Source organism: Harpia harpyja, chromosome 15 (genome assembly GCF_026419915.1).
Source record: "Harpia harpyja isolate bHarHar1 chromosome 15, bHarHar1 primary haplotype, whole genome shotgun sequence".
NCBI classification, from domain to species: Eukaryota; Metazoa; Chordata; class Aves; order Accipitriformes; family Accipitridae; genus Harpia; species Harpia harpyja.
The window spans coordinates 16,467,832-16,482,274 of NC_068954.1; the positions used below are offsets into that span (position 1 = coordinate 16,467,832).

Consider the following 14,443-nt stretch of genomic DNA (forward strand, 5'->3'; position numbering starts at 1 on the left):
TTATAACTCACTCATGCTTTGCTTCTTTTCCAGAATCTGCCTAGCCTTCTCAAAGATGATCGTTTTAAGGTCATGTTTGAGAATCCAGATTACCAGGTGGATGAGCAGAGTGAAGAATTTAGGCTACTTAACCCACTTGTTTCTAAAATAAGTGAGAAAAGAAAGAGGAAGCTGAAGATCTTAGAGGAACTGGAAGCACAAGAACAGGTAAAACATTTTCCACTTGGATTAGGAAAAATCCATAGTTTTCTTTTCTTTGTTTCAAGCATTCAGATTTTTCACCCTAGAAAGAAGGAAAGATGGAGGCAATGCAAGAATGTCTTATCAGCTGCAGTAATTAAGTGTAATTTATAATTTTAGTCTAGTTTTTAGATGTGAACAATATTGTGTCTACATTAATGTAGGTTTGAAAAGCGTAAAATATGTAGGTGGAAAAAATTTTATAATGTATCTTCTGCTTCATTTGCTGTTACTGCTTTTGTTCAAATTTTAGTTCTCTTCAACTGTGTCTGTGTAAAAGCTGTCACATACTCTTGTTGCAGGAATGGTTTGAAAAGAAAATTAGTTGATGATTTCTTATTTTGTACTATTTTTGTCTGCAGGAAGAGGAGGAAGAACCAGAAGGAAAAGCAAGTGATGCAGAAAGTTCTGAGAGTTCAGATGATGAAAAAGGCTGGGTTGAAGAGGTCAGGAAACAGCGCAAGCTTCTACGCCAAGAGGAAAAAGTAAAGCGGCAGGAAAGGTTCAAGGAGGATCAGCAAACATTACTGAAACCTCATTTTTTTGAGATTAAAGAAGGAGAGGAATTCAGAAGCTTCAAAGACTCTGCCAAAAAACAAAAATTAATGAAGTAAGACTAATGTTCCTGTTTTAATAGCTGGGGGTGGGTGATTCTCAAGTATTTCTCTACAGTGCAGGCCAGTGGCATTTTGGCTCGGAAGCACTTACCAGTAAAGCCACATCTGGCGACTCAGGGATATAACTTAAAGCGACATAGTTGTTGAAAGCTTTGTTTTGTAGTTAAACAAATATGATGTTTAAAGTATGGCAGAGAGACAACACAAATGAGATGAGTAAGAGATTAATATTCTGAGCCAGGTTTGGGGATCCATTAATCAGTGCTGTTGAACTGCTGCTCTCACAAACAACAACACTGATGTCTGTGAGACTGGTTATATTTGTCCACCAGTGTCAGTATGAGGTTGACAGGCTGGATGTTTTTCATCTGACCCTCTAAAAAGATGTAGAATACTGCATGACTAGACACTGTTTTGGAGGAAGGATCAAGGTGGTAAAAAAGAAAATATTGTTTTGTCTGGGAATTTTTATGGCATCCAAAAAGTTTCAAAAAACTGTGCTGTCCTGATATTATCAGTTTTTACTATTTCTGGTTTTCTTTTTGCAATATAAAATAATCAGACTTTTTTCTTTTTTTTTTTTTTTTAATTTGGATTTCCTTAAATTGATGATCAGCCGAAGTAGTTGGGTACTGTATAAAGAGCACGTCAAACTAAAGGACTTGCCTTTGAGGTGCTTAATGCCTGCAAATCTCACTTTTTTTTTTTTTTTCCTTCTTTTTTTCCTTCAAAGATGAGATTTAATAGCCTTTTATTATTTGGAGCACAGATGCTAATATTGAAACATTGAAAGACAATAGCTTCAAAGCTCTTGCAGCACAATGGATACAAAGCAGAATTTTGACTAATGTTGGAAACAAGTTGCTGGGCTAGATGGATCTCGTAATAGCCATTATGTCTTTACTTAGAATGAAATGATACAGTCAAAGAAAAGGAAATGAATAATACATATAATGGGGCTGTTTCTTTATGTCAGTAATGACTGACTCTACAACCTAGTTGTTTCATGATCGAAATTTTCTGGAGATATGTAAAGAAACATTTGATAAAAAATTTAGCCTGTCCCTTTAAATGTGCAAGTTTTTAACTGGAATTATCGTGTAAAATGGTCTTCAAGTATTACTGAGGATTACTGAGTATTACTGTTTTTTCCATGCTGTACCTGTAAGACCTCTTTAAATAGAAGTAGTAGTTTTTATAAATTGGCATTTATAGCAGTTCTGCAGAACTGATTCCCATGTTTTCCTTAGCTGTTTTTTATCAGCAAGTGTTTTCACACAGGGATTTTTCTTTGTTCTTTATATTGAGTATACCCATTCATTCTGGACTGTAACTTTATTAGATTTCTCCATCAACTTGCTTCTGATTATTTTTCTTTCTTTCTTCCAGAAGATGAAACAACTTCTTGCTTTTGTCAGTTTTTGTTCTTTGTCAGGAGAAAATCCACTCTGGACACTCTGACAGAGTATTGTAGGTTAAGGATATTTTTTACATTGTACTTAGATTTATAGTCATGTTAACAAGTGACTTGAAAGGAGCCTGAGACACTGGTCAAATGGCCGTGTATTCTTATTGCCATTTAAATACTTCACTAAAAGGCAGTATGGCTGCAGCCTACTCAACGTACTGTTCTTTTACACAAATTCAGCTGCTGACCTCTTAAGGAAATTCTCAAGGACACTCAACTTGAAGTATTAAGATTTCATTTTGTTCAAAACATGGAAGGCTTAAATGTGAACAAGGATACTGAAAGTTAAGTAAATAAGCCAAGACAGGTGTAAGGAAGAGAAACATTTGGAAAAAATTATTACAGTGTAACACGGGACAAAGTAAATTCTTTCATCTGCTGTGTAAAGGGAGAAAAATTATTGCTTCAACTTGGGAAAATTGAAATCAAATACCACAGACCTGTCCAGTGAATGGAGGAGTATCAGTGATGACATAAACCATGGGAAGACTTTTAAAAGACTGCTTTTAGGGAAAAGAGAATCTGTCTTAAGATTTGCTGCTAATTCTCTGCAGAATATTTTGCAAGGTATGATGCATAATTAGGGTGGCTTAGGTTAGATACCCTCTGCTTGATAGGTGCATAGATGGGATGTAATGTAAAATGTTAAAAAAAAAAAAAAAAAAAAAAAGAAAAAAGGAGAGAAAATTGAGGATAGAATAAGATGACAAAAAAATGGATGTGACAGCATTACATCCTTTATGTTTTTCTGAGTTGCTGTCATTGAATTGTCTTTCCATAATTTATTTTCATCTAAGCAATTGGCTCTATACTCACTGACCCCATTTGTGCTCATCCAAGCACTGTTCATAGTGCAGAGTGTGATATTCCTCAAATTCTTAGAAGAAATTAAAAATTAATGGCTGATATCTGTTTCTTATAATGTATAGCTGATACGATTCTGTAATCATAATGACTTAGTCTGTGTTGTGAGCTACTTGTTTGGTTAATAAACATTTTTACATATTATAATTTTATGAAGAAAATACTTAAATATGTTTTCTGCTGGCCTTATTCAGTGTTAAGTAGTCAGCATAAAAATAATTAATTCAAGTAATGTACTGAAAATTGGAAAGACTGTAGTGGCATGTACCATCTGGTGAGGCTGGCATGTTTGTCTTTGATTTGATTTATCCAAGTTATGGAATGATGGTCTGTGACCAATATAATTAAGTACCTTAATACCTTCACTATGCATTTAATGGCTAGGTGTTCTTTTTTTCTCTAATCATATAATGTTCTACCTGAGGAAACAGTTTATGACTTATATAAAACTGGGTGTTTCTTTCAACGTGTTCCTGACTCAGCACGGCTCCAAGCCCAACTTCTAAAGCAGTGGTGCATACTATAAATTTCTTCATAGACCAACAGTCTACGCATTTCTTTGCACAGGAAAGCTGCAAAATTTAGTCATGGTTGTAAAAAATGCCTTGTCTCAAATCTTCTACATTTCATTTTCCCCTTTTTCACTCTTAGGCTTACACATGAAAACTTGTGAAACTTTGCTTTGTTTACTTCCTGCATAAGTTCCTTACATAGTAACTTAAAAGGGATCCATAAAAGGAAAGGGTTTTTATCAGTGTGCTGAGAGCTTTTCTGATTTTCTTGATGTCCCTTTAAAAGGTTTGTTATTGAAGTTAAGAGCATGTCAAAATTAAAAACTACAGTAGTCATAGTTTATAAAGTATGACAGTCAATGTATGTATCTTCAGAGGTGGCCAAGAAAGTCAACAAAAGCCAACAAAAGCATAGTTGACATTCCTAGGTATTGCTAAAGTAAAAGAGCAGGAAAAGTCCTGAAAAACTGTTCTCTTTATAACGAGGGAAAAAAAAAAAGTGCCTGGGCAATTTTTTTGTTTGTTTGCTTTTTTTACTGTGGGGCAGGGGAAGTTGCTTTTAATAACACTGTTAATGTATCCCTTGAATCAATTTGTTGAGGATGATTTAAAAAAAAAAAAACCAAAACAAACAACCCAGCCATTTTAAGTGTTTGTGTATCAATGTGTGCAATTGACTATCATTTGAGGTCTGCACATTTTCAGATAAATTTAGCCATACCTGCAGTTATTCAGTAAAATTGCAACCCCACAGTGTTTTGCTAATATCTCCTCATTTTAATTTTTCTCCTGACTGAAGCAGTATCTAGGCAGTCATGCTAAATAATTGCTGGGTAACAGCCATATTTCTCCGGTTCACTTTCAAAGGGGAGAAAAATGGGACTTCACTTGAATGTAGAAATCCCACCACAATGTTGGTGACTGATCTTCTGCCATAGTTAGCTCTAAGGCTTAGCTTGTCTTCCCGATGCACACAGATGGAACAAGTTTTTACATGTACTCAATGAAAAATATACTACAGAAAAGAAACACAATCAAAGTACCTAGTCATGAGAAATAAAGTAATTCTTGACAGTAATTTTTCATTGTTAATCTGAACAGTCTTTGTAACATAAAATGGCTCATTAACCAAAATTCAGTGGACTTCAGAGACTTCATGCATAGGCCACCATCCATGAGCCCTTCATCCACAGTGAATGCCAATGACTTTGGTGGCTGCTAATCGTCCGTATTCTTATGATTACTTATTTTCCACTTTAAAACTTGTACAAAAAGTGTCTTTTAGCCTTCTTCAGAGATCTAATAAGGCACTAATAGCAGCATCTCAAATTGCAGAAGCTAATTTCATTTACAGTTAGGGGAATGTTTTCTAAGCGCATCACAGAGTGAGTTGTCTGATCATACAAGCCATGTCATATTCTCAGGTGGCACTACCTACTCGTAGGGCCCACATTGTAGAAGAAGGACTAGCCATGTTAGGACTCACAGGTGCCTTTAGGGAGGCTGGGTGAAGCCAGCACCATCCCTGCCTGCCTGCCTCACCCCTGTGCTGGAGGCTGTGTGGGAACAAGGTGTATTTCCACTCCTCAGCTGTTGCAATTTACAACCCAACTTACTGAAGTCAGCAAGGGTGATATTAAATATCAGCTCACAACCTGGAGCAACTGGGGCATGTCCATGTGTCTCGCTTTTGTAGGGGCATTTACTTCCAGTGGGGGAGAGCTGAAAGCAGTATCGGTTTCAACCACAATGGCTACCTCCTCCACAGAAATGCTGGAGTTCAGTGCCTGAGGGTGAGGCTCTAGACCAGCTTGCTCACAGAAGCTAACTGATGAGTACCATGAGCTTGAAGGCATATGCTCATGTGGAGCTCCTCTCTGGGGTCAGAGTCTGTCTTATTTATCACGTTCACTTGTTTGCATTGTTCTTTTATTTAGAAAACTATTTGCATTAGACTGTTACAGGCACAGTGTCCGAACGGTCATTTTTATTTGGACTAAGTAGTTTGTCTCTATCAGTGAAGTGATTCATTCAGTAGTGAATTCGTTCTGATGTACAGTCAAGATTATTTCCTTCCCTCAAAAGTGTTTCCAATTCAGAAATGATAAGATTTCAAGAAACCTTACTGGTTTTTTATTTATTTGTGTATGTATCTATTACTGCAGCTGAATATTCCTGACTTTTTCTGACATTTCATAGAAAACTATAGCAATAGAAGGGTGTGGTTTCTTTCTCAACTAGAGTCCCGTTGCTTTTTTAGCAGAAAAAACAATGAACTTTACATAAATTTTAAAATTGCTTCTACTAAAAGCAATATCTGGAGGGAATGATTTAAACTTGTCCTTCTCTTCCGTTTACTGAATGTTTACTTTTTTGACTTATGGCATTTCAGGGTTTCAGAGAAATCGAGATTAGTTTTGACTGCATTATCAGCGTTTATTATAGTAAAAAGATGGCAAGAATTGGGATTAATGTTAATTATTCTCTGCAGGAAAACTCTTGAAGATCGTCTAAAGCTTGAAGAAAAACTTGGCACGCTCAATGTGTCTGATACCACAGTAGGCAGCAAACAGGCAACATTCAAATTAAAGAAGGTGAGCTATATATATAATTTTTTAAGATAATACACAAGTAACTTTAGGTTTTGCATGAAAGAACAGGAACTTTAAAACCGTCAAACAAATGTCCCTCTTCGTTTCTTTATAAGCTGCCAACTCTTCTGTTTCTTGCCAAGAGAATGAAAGCCTCCGGTAGTACACTGTGTGTACTTATAACTCAGGCAGCACTCATAAAATCTTACGTTCCGGTGGAAAATACTGGCTTCCATCTTTTAATAGTTTATTTGCAGACATACCATCAGAAGCTTGTGACCTTACCTGACTTCTGTGCCAGGACTGATGAGGTCTTGGTCTGCAGGTCCAAATGTAATCAGGATGCTGTAGGTGACAGGCTTTCTCTTGGTTGATAATGTTGCTAGGTCTCAGCATGATAAGAACAGAGCTTCTAACCACCTTTGTCATTGAACTTGTGTAACACAGATCACAAGAACGAGCTCTGGTCCTGTTTTACTTGCCAAATTCCATTTGAAGTGTGTAGTTGACTGCTGCCTATCTACCATTCCCAAAGGGTTTTGATTTCCCATCCTAAGGAATTTTGTAGATTGCAGGCAGGTGATTACTTTATAGTGTGGGTAGAGTTAAATGCATGTGTGCATCTGCTACTGCTGTAGAACACTTAGGGAATTTTTACTAGAAAATTGCTTTAGAACTGAGGAAAGGACACATTATAAAAGCTGAAGACCGATATTAATTGATACTTGAGCTGACAAATGTACTTCAATTAAAACTGGTTTTCCTCAGGTAAGCCTCTTTGCTGTAATACATTTCTCCTTCCCAGTGGTCAAATATTTTTCTCACTGGTAAAACTGCTGTCACAAGAACGACTAAGTAGTTATTTGATTGTCACATTGGGTATGCCTGAAAAAAAAATTTTAAATAACAAAATTTATTGGACTATTTCTACCTTACTTGTTTTACCTGATTATTGTCTGTTTACAGATGCCCTTTTTCATCTGTTTTTGATTCCTGTATTGCTGGAATTTAAGATGTGGTGACTTTAGAATAAGTCACAGATTCCTCTGCAGTGCTGTGTAGGATAACCATTCTGGGGATTTTACCAGCTGCTGTAACTGATTTGTTAGTGTCTTGCAGCTAATTAAATGGGCTTTGCAGGGCTTCGAAAGCACAGTCTTTTTTATAGTAGCTTTAAATTAGGAAGCACAAAGCCACAAGGTTTCTTGCAATTGATGGTGAACAATAACCTATGACCTTTTGCTAACAGCTTTGTGAAGATTTGGGAGTAAGGTGGAAGAAGACAGAAACTGCAGTGGTTCAGATTGCCATTTTTACTTGATTCCATCAGATATGCTATAGCTTTTGTTTTTTTTAATTAAGTTGCTGCTAACTTATATGGATTTTTTTTTCTCTGACTGTTAACTGATGTTGCTTTATTGAAATACGTACGTTGTGCTCATTTGCATTAAAAAGACTTTTAAAAGTCTAATTAAAAGAAAAATAATGCATCTACAGTGGAAATCTTTTCTTCTATCAACAGAATAGCAAAATAAGACTTAAGTCTTCTCTCAAATAAACAGACCCTGTGTATATATTCTGAAATCCCAGGAAATGGAGCACGCAGAGCTGGGAAGAAGGCACGCTGTGCAGTATGCTGTGACTTGACACTTGTTTTCAGAGGATGCGGAGATGAAGTTGGCAAGCTAAAAGGGATTTTAGTGTTACTCTGATCATCAGCTTCTACTTTAGTGATGCCCTTTCTTTAAAGTGCAGGTGTATTTAGGAGTAGGTAGAAAGATTTAGTGGGGGAGAGAATTGTGCTTCCATGGGACTGATGTCACTCAACCTTGTAAATTGGTGGAATTGAGACTAAACTTGGCTGCTGCAGTTGTGGTATGTTAGCAGCCTCCCAAATGCCCAGCAGCCACTGACAGATCCAGCGCTGAAATTCTTTGTCATTGATATTTCAGAGTTTAGTTTTCAGGGGATTTTTGTATGGTTCCTACAGTGTGGTATCCTGTTTTTCAATTTCAGCATGCTTTATGATAGCAAATAGATACAACAAAATAGAAGGGTTTCTAAAATACCTAAGTACTTACAATACTGGGGAGGTATAGAGGACATATTTTTAAAAAACCCAAAGTTTCAAATGCAAATCAAGATCATTCAATTTCAGTATACTAGTGGTAGCAGTCATTCTTGTAATTACTTGTATTCAGTAAGATTTCTCAAGACCATTTCAGATGAAGTCTGGAGACAGAGAGAAACTACTTACTTTTTCACATAGTGGATTTCTTGTTTCCCTACTTGTAGTGGAAACAGGAGTCAATAAATTTCAACAATGTCTAAAGACCACTAGTTTTTATTACGCTGATGCTGGTATGGGCTTATTGCTGCATTTGGTAAATTGGTTCATATCTCACCTCAGTCAAAATGTTGTCTATGTGTGCAAATCTTTAGCTCAAGTTTAAATGGTACTTTAATGGGAGATTCAGGAAGACATGGGCTGACATATGAATGCTGCTGATTACAGAATTAGATGCAATGGGGATACTTTTGTCACACTGTGAATGCACTTATCCTGTGCTGCTGTTGAAATTGTTCTAATTGCTTGAGTATTTTATCGCATGGATAGTTGCCTGAGCTTGGCTAGTTCAAGTTGGCTAGTTCCAGTTTATGCTTAGTCTGAAGACAAGCCTTAGTCTTCCAAAGAAAATAGTAGTTTATGGCTGTAAGAGCCATTTCATCTATGTGGTATGTAAATGAAACCCTTTCAGCGTGTTTTTGATGAAGAGGAGAAACATTAATAGAGCGTGTGCCACAGGAGCAGAGATTTTAGATGATTTTTATGTGGGAAGTCTTTCTAGAATTGCATACAGCATATCAAACACTTGCAAAAACTTCTAAGAACATTTTTTAGAAAACCTGTATGTTTCCGCAAATTTAACTAATTGTTCTGTCTTTTTAAAATCCATTTGTGCAAATATTAAATGTGGTAACACTAGTTAACCAAAGTAGATACTAAATAGCCTCAAATTGTGCTCTACCTTCTTAAGGGCATTAAAAAATAAATTCTGGAGTGTAATTTTACAGTCTGTTGTTAGACACTGGTTTTCATCTGAAATACATGATTTTATTCACTGTTTTTTGATATCTTTGTCTAAAATGTTTGCCCTGAATTACTTGGGATGATAATGCCTAGGGATACTTAGAATCAACAGGTGTGGTATAAGACAAGATAGCACGGGGCCATTTACAGTAACATTCCCAGATTTTCCTAATGGAATTCTGACTTGATATATAGATACTTGAACAGTGAGGTGATACGTAAGTTTACAAGAAGCTAAGTCTATTTTTGTTTTAATATTCCAGTCAGAGCAACAAAAGAAACAGCAGGAAGCTGAGAAACAACATCGTCAAGAGAGGAAAACTCTTAGGCGTTCTGCTAGTCATCTCAAGAGCAAGCGTGGAAGAGGACGTCTGTTTCATTGATTTATTTTGTTGTTTTTTTAAGAAACTTCTTTTATCTCATTTTTCATTTGAAAAAGGGACTTTTTCAAATTGGGACACAGTACCAATGTATTTATATTTTCATTCATTGATGAACACAAAAACCAGAACTTGCTAAACCCTGTGTTACTTATTGAAAAGTTTATGAAAGTAAAAGTATTGACCAAAGGACACTACGAGTATGGTGTGTTATAAACTACAGTGTGAACTGTATTTGTGCGGAAATAGCCAGCAACTGGTTATTGTGTAACCCTGGATGTTTTCTATATAAGAATTCATGTATACACCAAGGCTGCCTATCTTTTATTTAACTTAAGAGCTGTGCGTTTTTGCTTTCTGAAATCTTTATTTGTGACTGCTTAGATAGAAGATCAAGGGTAAGTTATTTTGTCTAAAAACTTATCTATACAAGGGCACAACAAATTTTTCTTTTATGGTTCTTGAAGTATGATGCACAATTATGCTTTTCAAAAACTGACTTTATATTCTTGGGCTTTATATTCTTGGGTCGCCTTAGTAGCCAGGAGGAGGTACAAATGGTCATCATGAGGGCAATTGAGAATGCCTGATATAAGTTCCTCTAAGTCACTCTATAAGGAAACCTCTTGCCACACCGACGTACAAAGGGGAATCTCAGAAGGATAGTCTTACTAAGTTAAATTTTGTGAATATTGCCTTTACTCAGAATCCTTAGGACCAGGTTTAACATGTTTTGGTAAGCCAGCCGTGGTTCAACATAGATCAAGTGGCATATGTTCACATAACAAGCACGTTAAGGCCATGCCAGTAGCCTCCTATTCTTCAGAAAGTTAGTTTAGTTAAATAAGAAACTAGAACCTATGATAAGGAGATGATTGATTCTTTCCTATGTCTTCTCTTTGATTCCCAGAAGAATGCTTGTTGCTAACCAGGATACAGCATCTCTTCTTGATTTTATTTTTTTTATCTTGCAAACCCATCATTTACATAAGTAGTTCACTACTTAAGCAAAGAAATTAATTTTTACCTTTGATCCTCAAGGAGCTTTTTAAAAGGCTGTATAAATTGTCTCTTTGCTAAATCCAAGAAACTGAACTTTGGATCCAACAAGAATCAGTGAATCTCCCCATCACTGTAAATCTCTTTAAGAGACTTGGAGGTTCTTAAGTGTTTTGCTTTATAAACCAGAGAGGTTATTAACCTGGTCAGGTCTCCTGGACAGTATTTACTGTAGAATTTTTTCAGTTATTTCAGTAAAAACTTTGGCTTCTCATAGCCTGATGCTTTTTTAAAATTTATTTTTTTGTAGGTGGTAGAATAATCAGTCACATGGTTAGATTTATTTTCTTCTCCCTGATTTAATTTTACCTGCTTTAATTCCTTGCTTCTGATTTTAATTATATTGTTTCCTTTAATTTAAAAATGCCTTTTGCACCTGGTATTTTCATCTTTAAAACATACATTGTAATCGTCACCTCTGTCTTCACATTCAACTAAAAGATGAGTGTCTCAATACCTATTTTTTACCTCTAGCTGTCAAATTTCTGCATTGTCCATAAGCTTCTCATGCTTTGTATTTAACACAGAACTATCCAGTATTCAAATCTCAGTCTCACCCATGCTGTATATGAAGAAGAACCATTATTTCTCTTTAGCCACTGAGAAAATGTAATGCAGTTGTGGTTGCTCCAGGGTATGTCCCTCTTTTTGGAGTCTTGTCTTTTGATAACATTCAAGCCTTTGAAATCCAAATGCAATGACAAGTTAAAGTTTGTACTAGTGCAACATCTTTCCCCTGGAGCATTGTGTTATCTCTTAGAAATGATCTCCATGCAATTCAGGTGTGTTTGCTTTGTTTTGGCTATACTGAATGTGGAAAGATTAATGGTGGAAACTTGCCACGATTCTGGTTGATACAGGGAGAATTGGGGATTAGGTGGACAGAACTGGCACTGTAAGAACAGGAGTTTGGAGGAGTTTGCTCCTTCTCATCATAGGCCTAAATCCCATTATGTTTGATCAAGAGCTAGAGGTGCATTTATGGTTTAAGGCATCCTTATTTCAGCAGTGATTTTGCTGGCTGGCAAGAGCAGTAAAAAAAAAAATCTGGTTCATCTGCGGGATACTAGTGAACTGGGTTTGAAATGGTTAACTTTCAGCTTAAAAACTGTATTTCTTCTGTTTTGAGTATCTCATGACTGACACTGGTTTAGGTCAGCGTATGCTTTGTTTTTCATACACTTATGGAGTACCTCATGATAATACTGATCATGTATTTAGGTTGGAGCATGTATGATAGAGCCATATACTTCATACTGCTAGAGAGAAGGCACATGTAAACTGTACTTAGCACACCATTTACTTCATATAAAGGATATTTGGCATATACTTGAAATGGTGCTTAAATATACTAGGCATAATCAGTGAGATGCCTGGAAAAATAGGACTGTGACTGTGATTAAGGCTAATTAGAGATAAAAGTGTAAGTAATAGATACCAGCCATTCTGGACAATAATCCTAGAGAATTGGAGGTCACGGGTAGCATTTGTGAATGAAAACATTAGAGTTGGCTCAAGAATCTTGAGTATTCATGGACAGCATATGTAACAACTGGTTGTGATGTGCCCTCCAAGGAGGGAGACTGTACTGCGTTGTAAATTCGCCTGCTTGTCTTTGCCTAGGAATACCTGCCTTGTGGACAGTTCTTCATTCAACAGTTTCTTCATTTGTGCACTGGATTGCTCAGGGCTTGCATGAGATTGTGGTGGAATAGAGCATTTGTGTAAGGTAAAGAAGAGGCAAAGCTCTGTGCAGCCTCCATCATAGCTATGACTGAATTTGTGCTCTACTAGATAATCAGTGGCTGATGGAGATTTTGAAAGACCAGAGAGAATTAAGCATAACCAGGTCTGTAGTGCCAAAGGTGTTTTCCTGCTGCAGCCATGTTCCTGAAGGAGAGACATGTCGTTCTAATACAGGCAGAGGGATATCCAGCATGTGTCTAAAGCAGGAAGATAGTATATAATTTAAAAATTCATACATTAATTGAACTAATAATTAATCTCAGGCTACTTTTCCCCCATGAAAGGGCAGCTGTAAGAATCAGCAATACCCAGAAAAGTGGGTTTCCTAGCCTTGATCTGACTATTAAATATTTGAAAGAAGGCGATGTTCTTCCTATTGTTGCTCACTTTGGGTCAGGAGAGGTGTTTGATGTTTGTATTTTGCAAACAGTGAGACATGGCTCTTCAGTGTGTCCAGCACTGGAACGCTGGAACACAGGTGAGCTGTAGTTGGTGGGCTGTGCCAAGCTGCCTGGCACGCATTCGAACCCAAGAGCTTTTTGGTGGAATAGGGATGAAGATTCCTTGCGAGCCTTGCTTTTGAGGTATTGGGGAGCAGCAAGAGTGGGCAGCGCTGTGAGGGAAAGCAGGCTGGGAGCTCAGGGTGACAAGGGGCAGGGGCAGTGACCCCCTTACAGGAGGTGCAGTCCTGCAGTTATCAAACAAGAAGAGCAGTAGGGTGACAGCAATGAGGCTCAACCAGCGGACACACAGACCAGTCCTTAAAGACAAGGCAGGTCCAAGGTCAAATGAGCAGATGAGGGTCCGTGAGGTACTTGGGCAGGCATGGGCACACCTGCAGCATAGCTTAGGCAAGGACTAAGGGTGACGTGGCTCCCAAGCAAAGCAGGGGCAGGTCTCTGGCAAAGCCGCTCCGGGCTCTTTCTCACACAGCTCTTCTCATAGCAGTCTGGTCCCCAGTTGTTTGGTCATGCTGTTGCCACAGCTGGCTTTCAGCAGAGACAGCCAAACCCTTGGCAAGGTGGGGGCAGAGGTAGCAGAGCCCTAGGGTCCCACATAAGGACCTGGCATGAAGCATGTTTAGATTCTTGAGACTGATAAAGCAGGTTAATGTGCTTGAACAGCTGTTTTGGGGAAGATTTAAGATTTTTAGTAGTAGCTGACATATTAATGCAACATCGTTGCAGCCAATTAACTTCATAATGCAACCAAAGCAGACATTTCTGAGGTATCGGCCTGACTACATCAACTTTTTTTCAGTCAACAGTACTTCATTTGCTGTACTGCAGGAATCGGTACTGATCCAGCATTGCCATTCCTAGAAGCTGAGCAGCTGTTGGGATCCTTTTTTACATTTAAGGCTCATACTCTAAGGCAAGGGTGATTAGATGCTGTAGCCTCATGGAAACCCTGACTGTTTCACACTTGTGAGAACGTAGTGGTGAGAATCAGTTTAAAAAGTCCTTATAAATTTACAGATAGTGGTTAAATGTGAGTGAAATACTAGCAAGATAAAGAAAAGACCTGGATCTGTTGTCACCTATACTTAGTACTTTCTTACTCCACAAGTAATATAGTTTACTTGAGATAGGCTATTAGTCCTTGAACAAACAGTGAACCAAAACTATTTGTGTAATATTCTTTCCAAAATGCTATTACCAAGCCAAGAAGCATGCTGTGTTCCTGTGGCTGGCATAATTGTCTGAAATTGAGAGCATCCATCAGTTTATACAAAACAGCGAAAGAGTTTATGGTACCACACTGCTGGCTTTTAATATCTGAACAAAATAGCAAAATATGATTTTAAAATATTTCCCTGCATAAACAGCAAGTGTATATAAAACGTACATACACATTTTTATACTCATGGGGTTC

At 37.3% G+C, this 14,443-nt stretch overlaps 1 protein-coding gene across 2 annotated transcripts in view; it reads left to right on the forward strand.

The window, feature by feature from the left end:
* Positions 1–10,075, forward strand: part of NOL10 (nucleolar protein 10) — a 54,984-nt gene extending 44,909 nt beyond the window's left edge. For both annotated transcript variants that reach the window (XM_052809391.1, XM_052809392.1), the window contains 4 exons: positions 34–207; positions 603–850; positions 6,193–6,295; positions 9,647–10,075. In XM_052809391.1, the coding sequence (XP_052665351.1) occupies positions 34–207; positions 603–850; positions 6,193–6,295; positions 9,647–9,766 (645 nt within the window). In that variant the 3' untranslated portion in view covers positions 9,767–10,075. The remainder of the gene's footprint in view (positions 1–33; positions 208–602; positions 851–6,192; positions 6,296–9,646) is intronic.
* Positions 10,076–14,443: the final 4,368 nt, after the last annotated feature.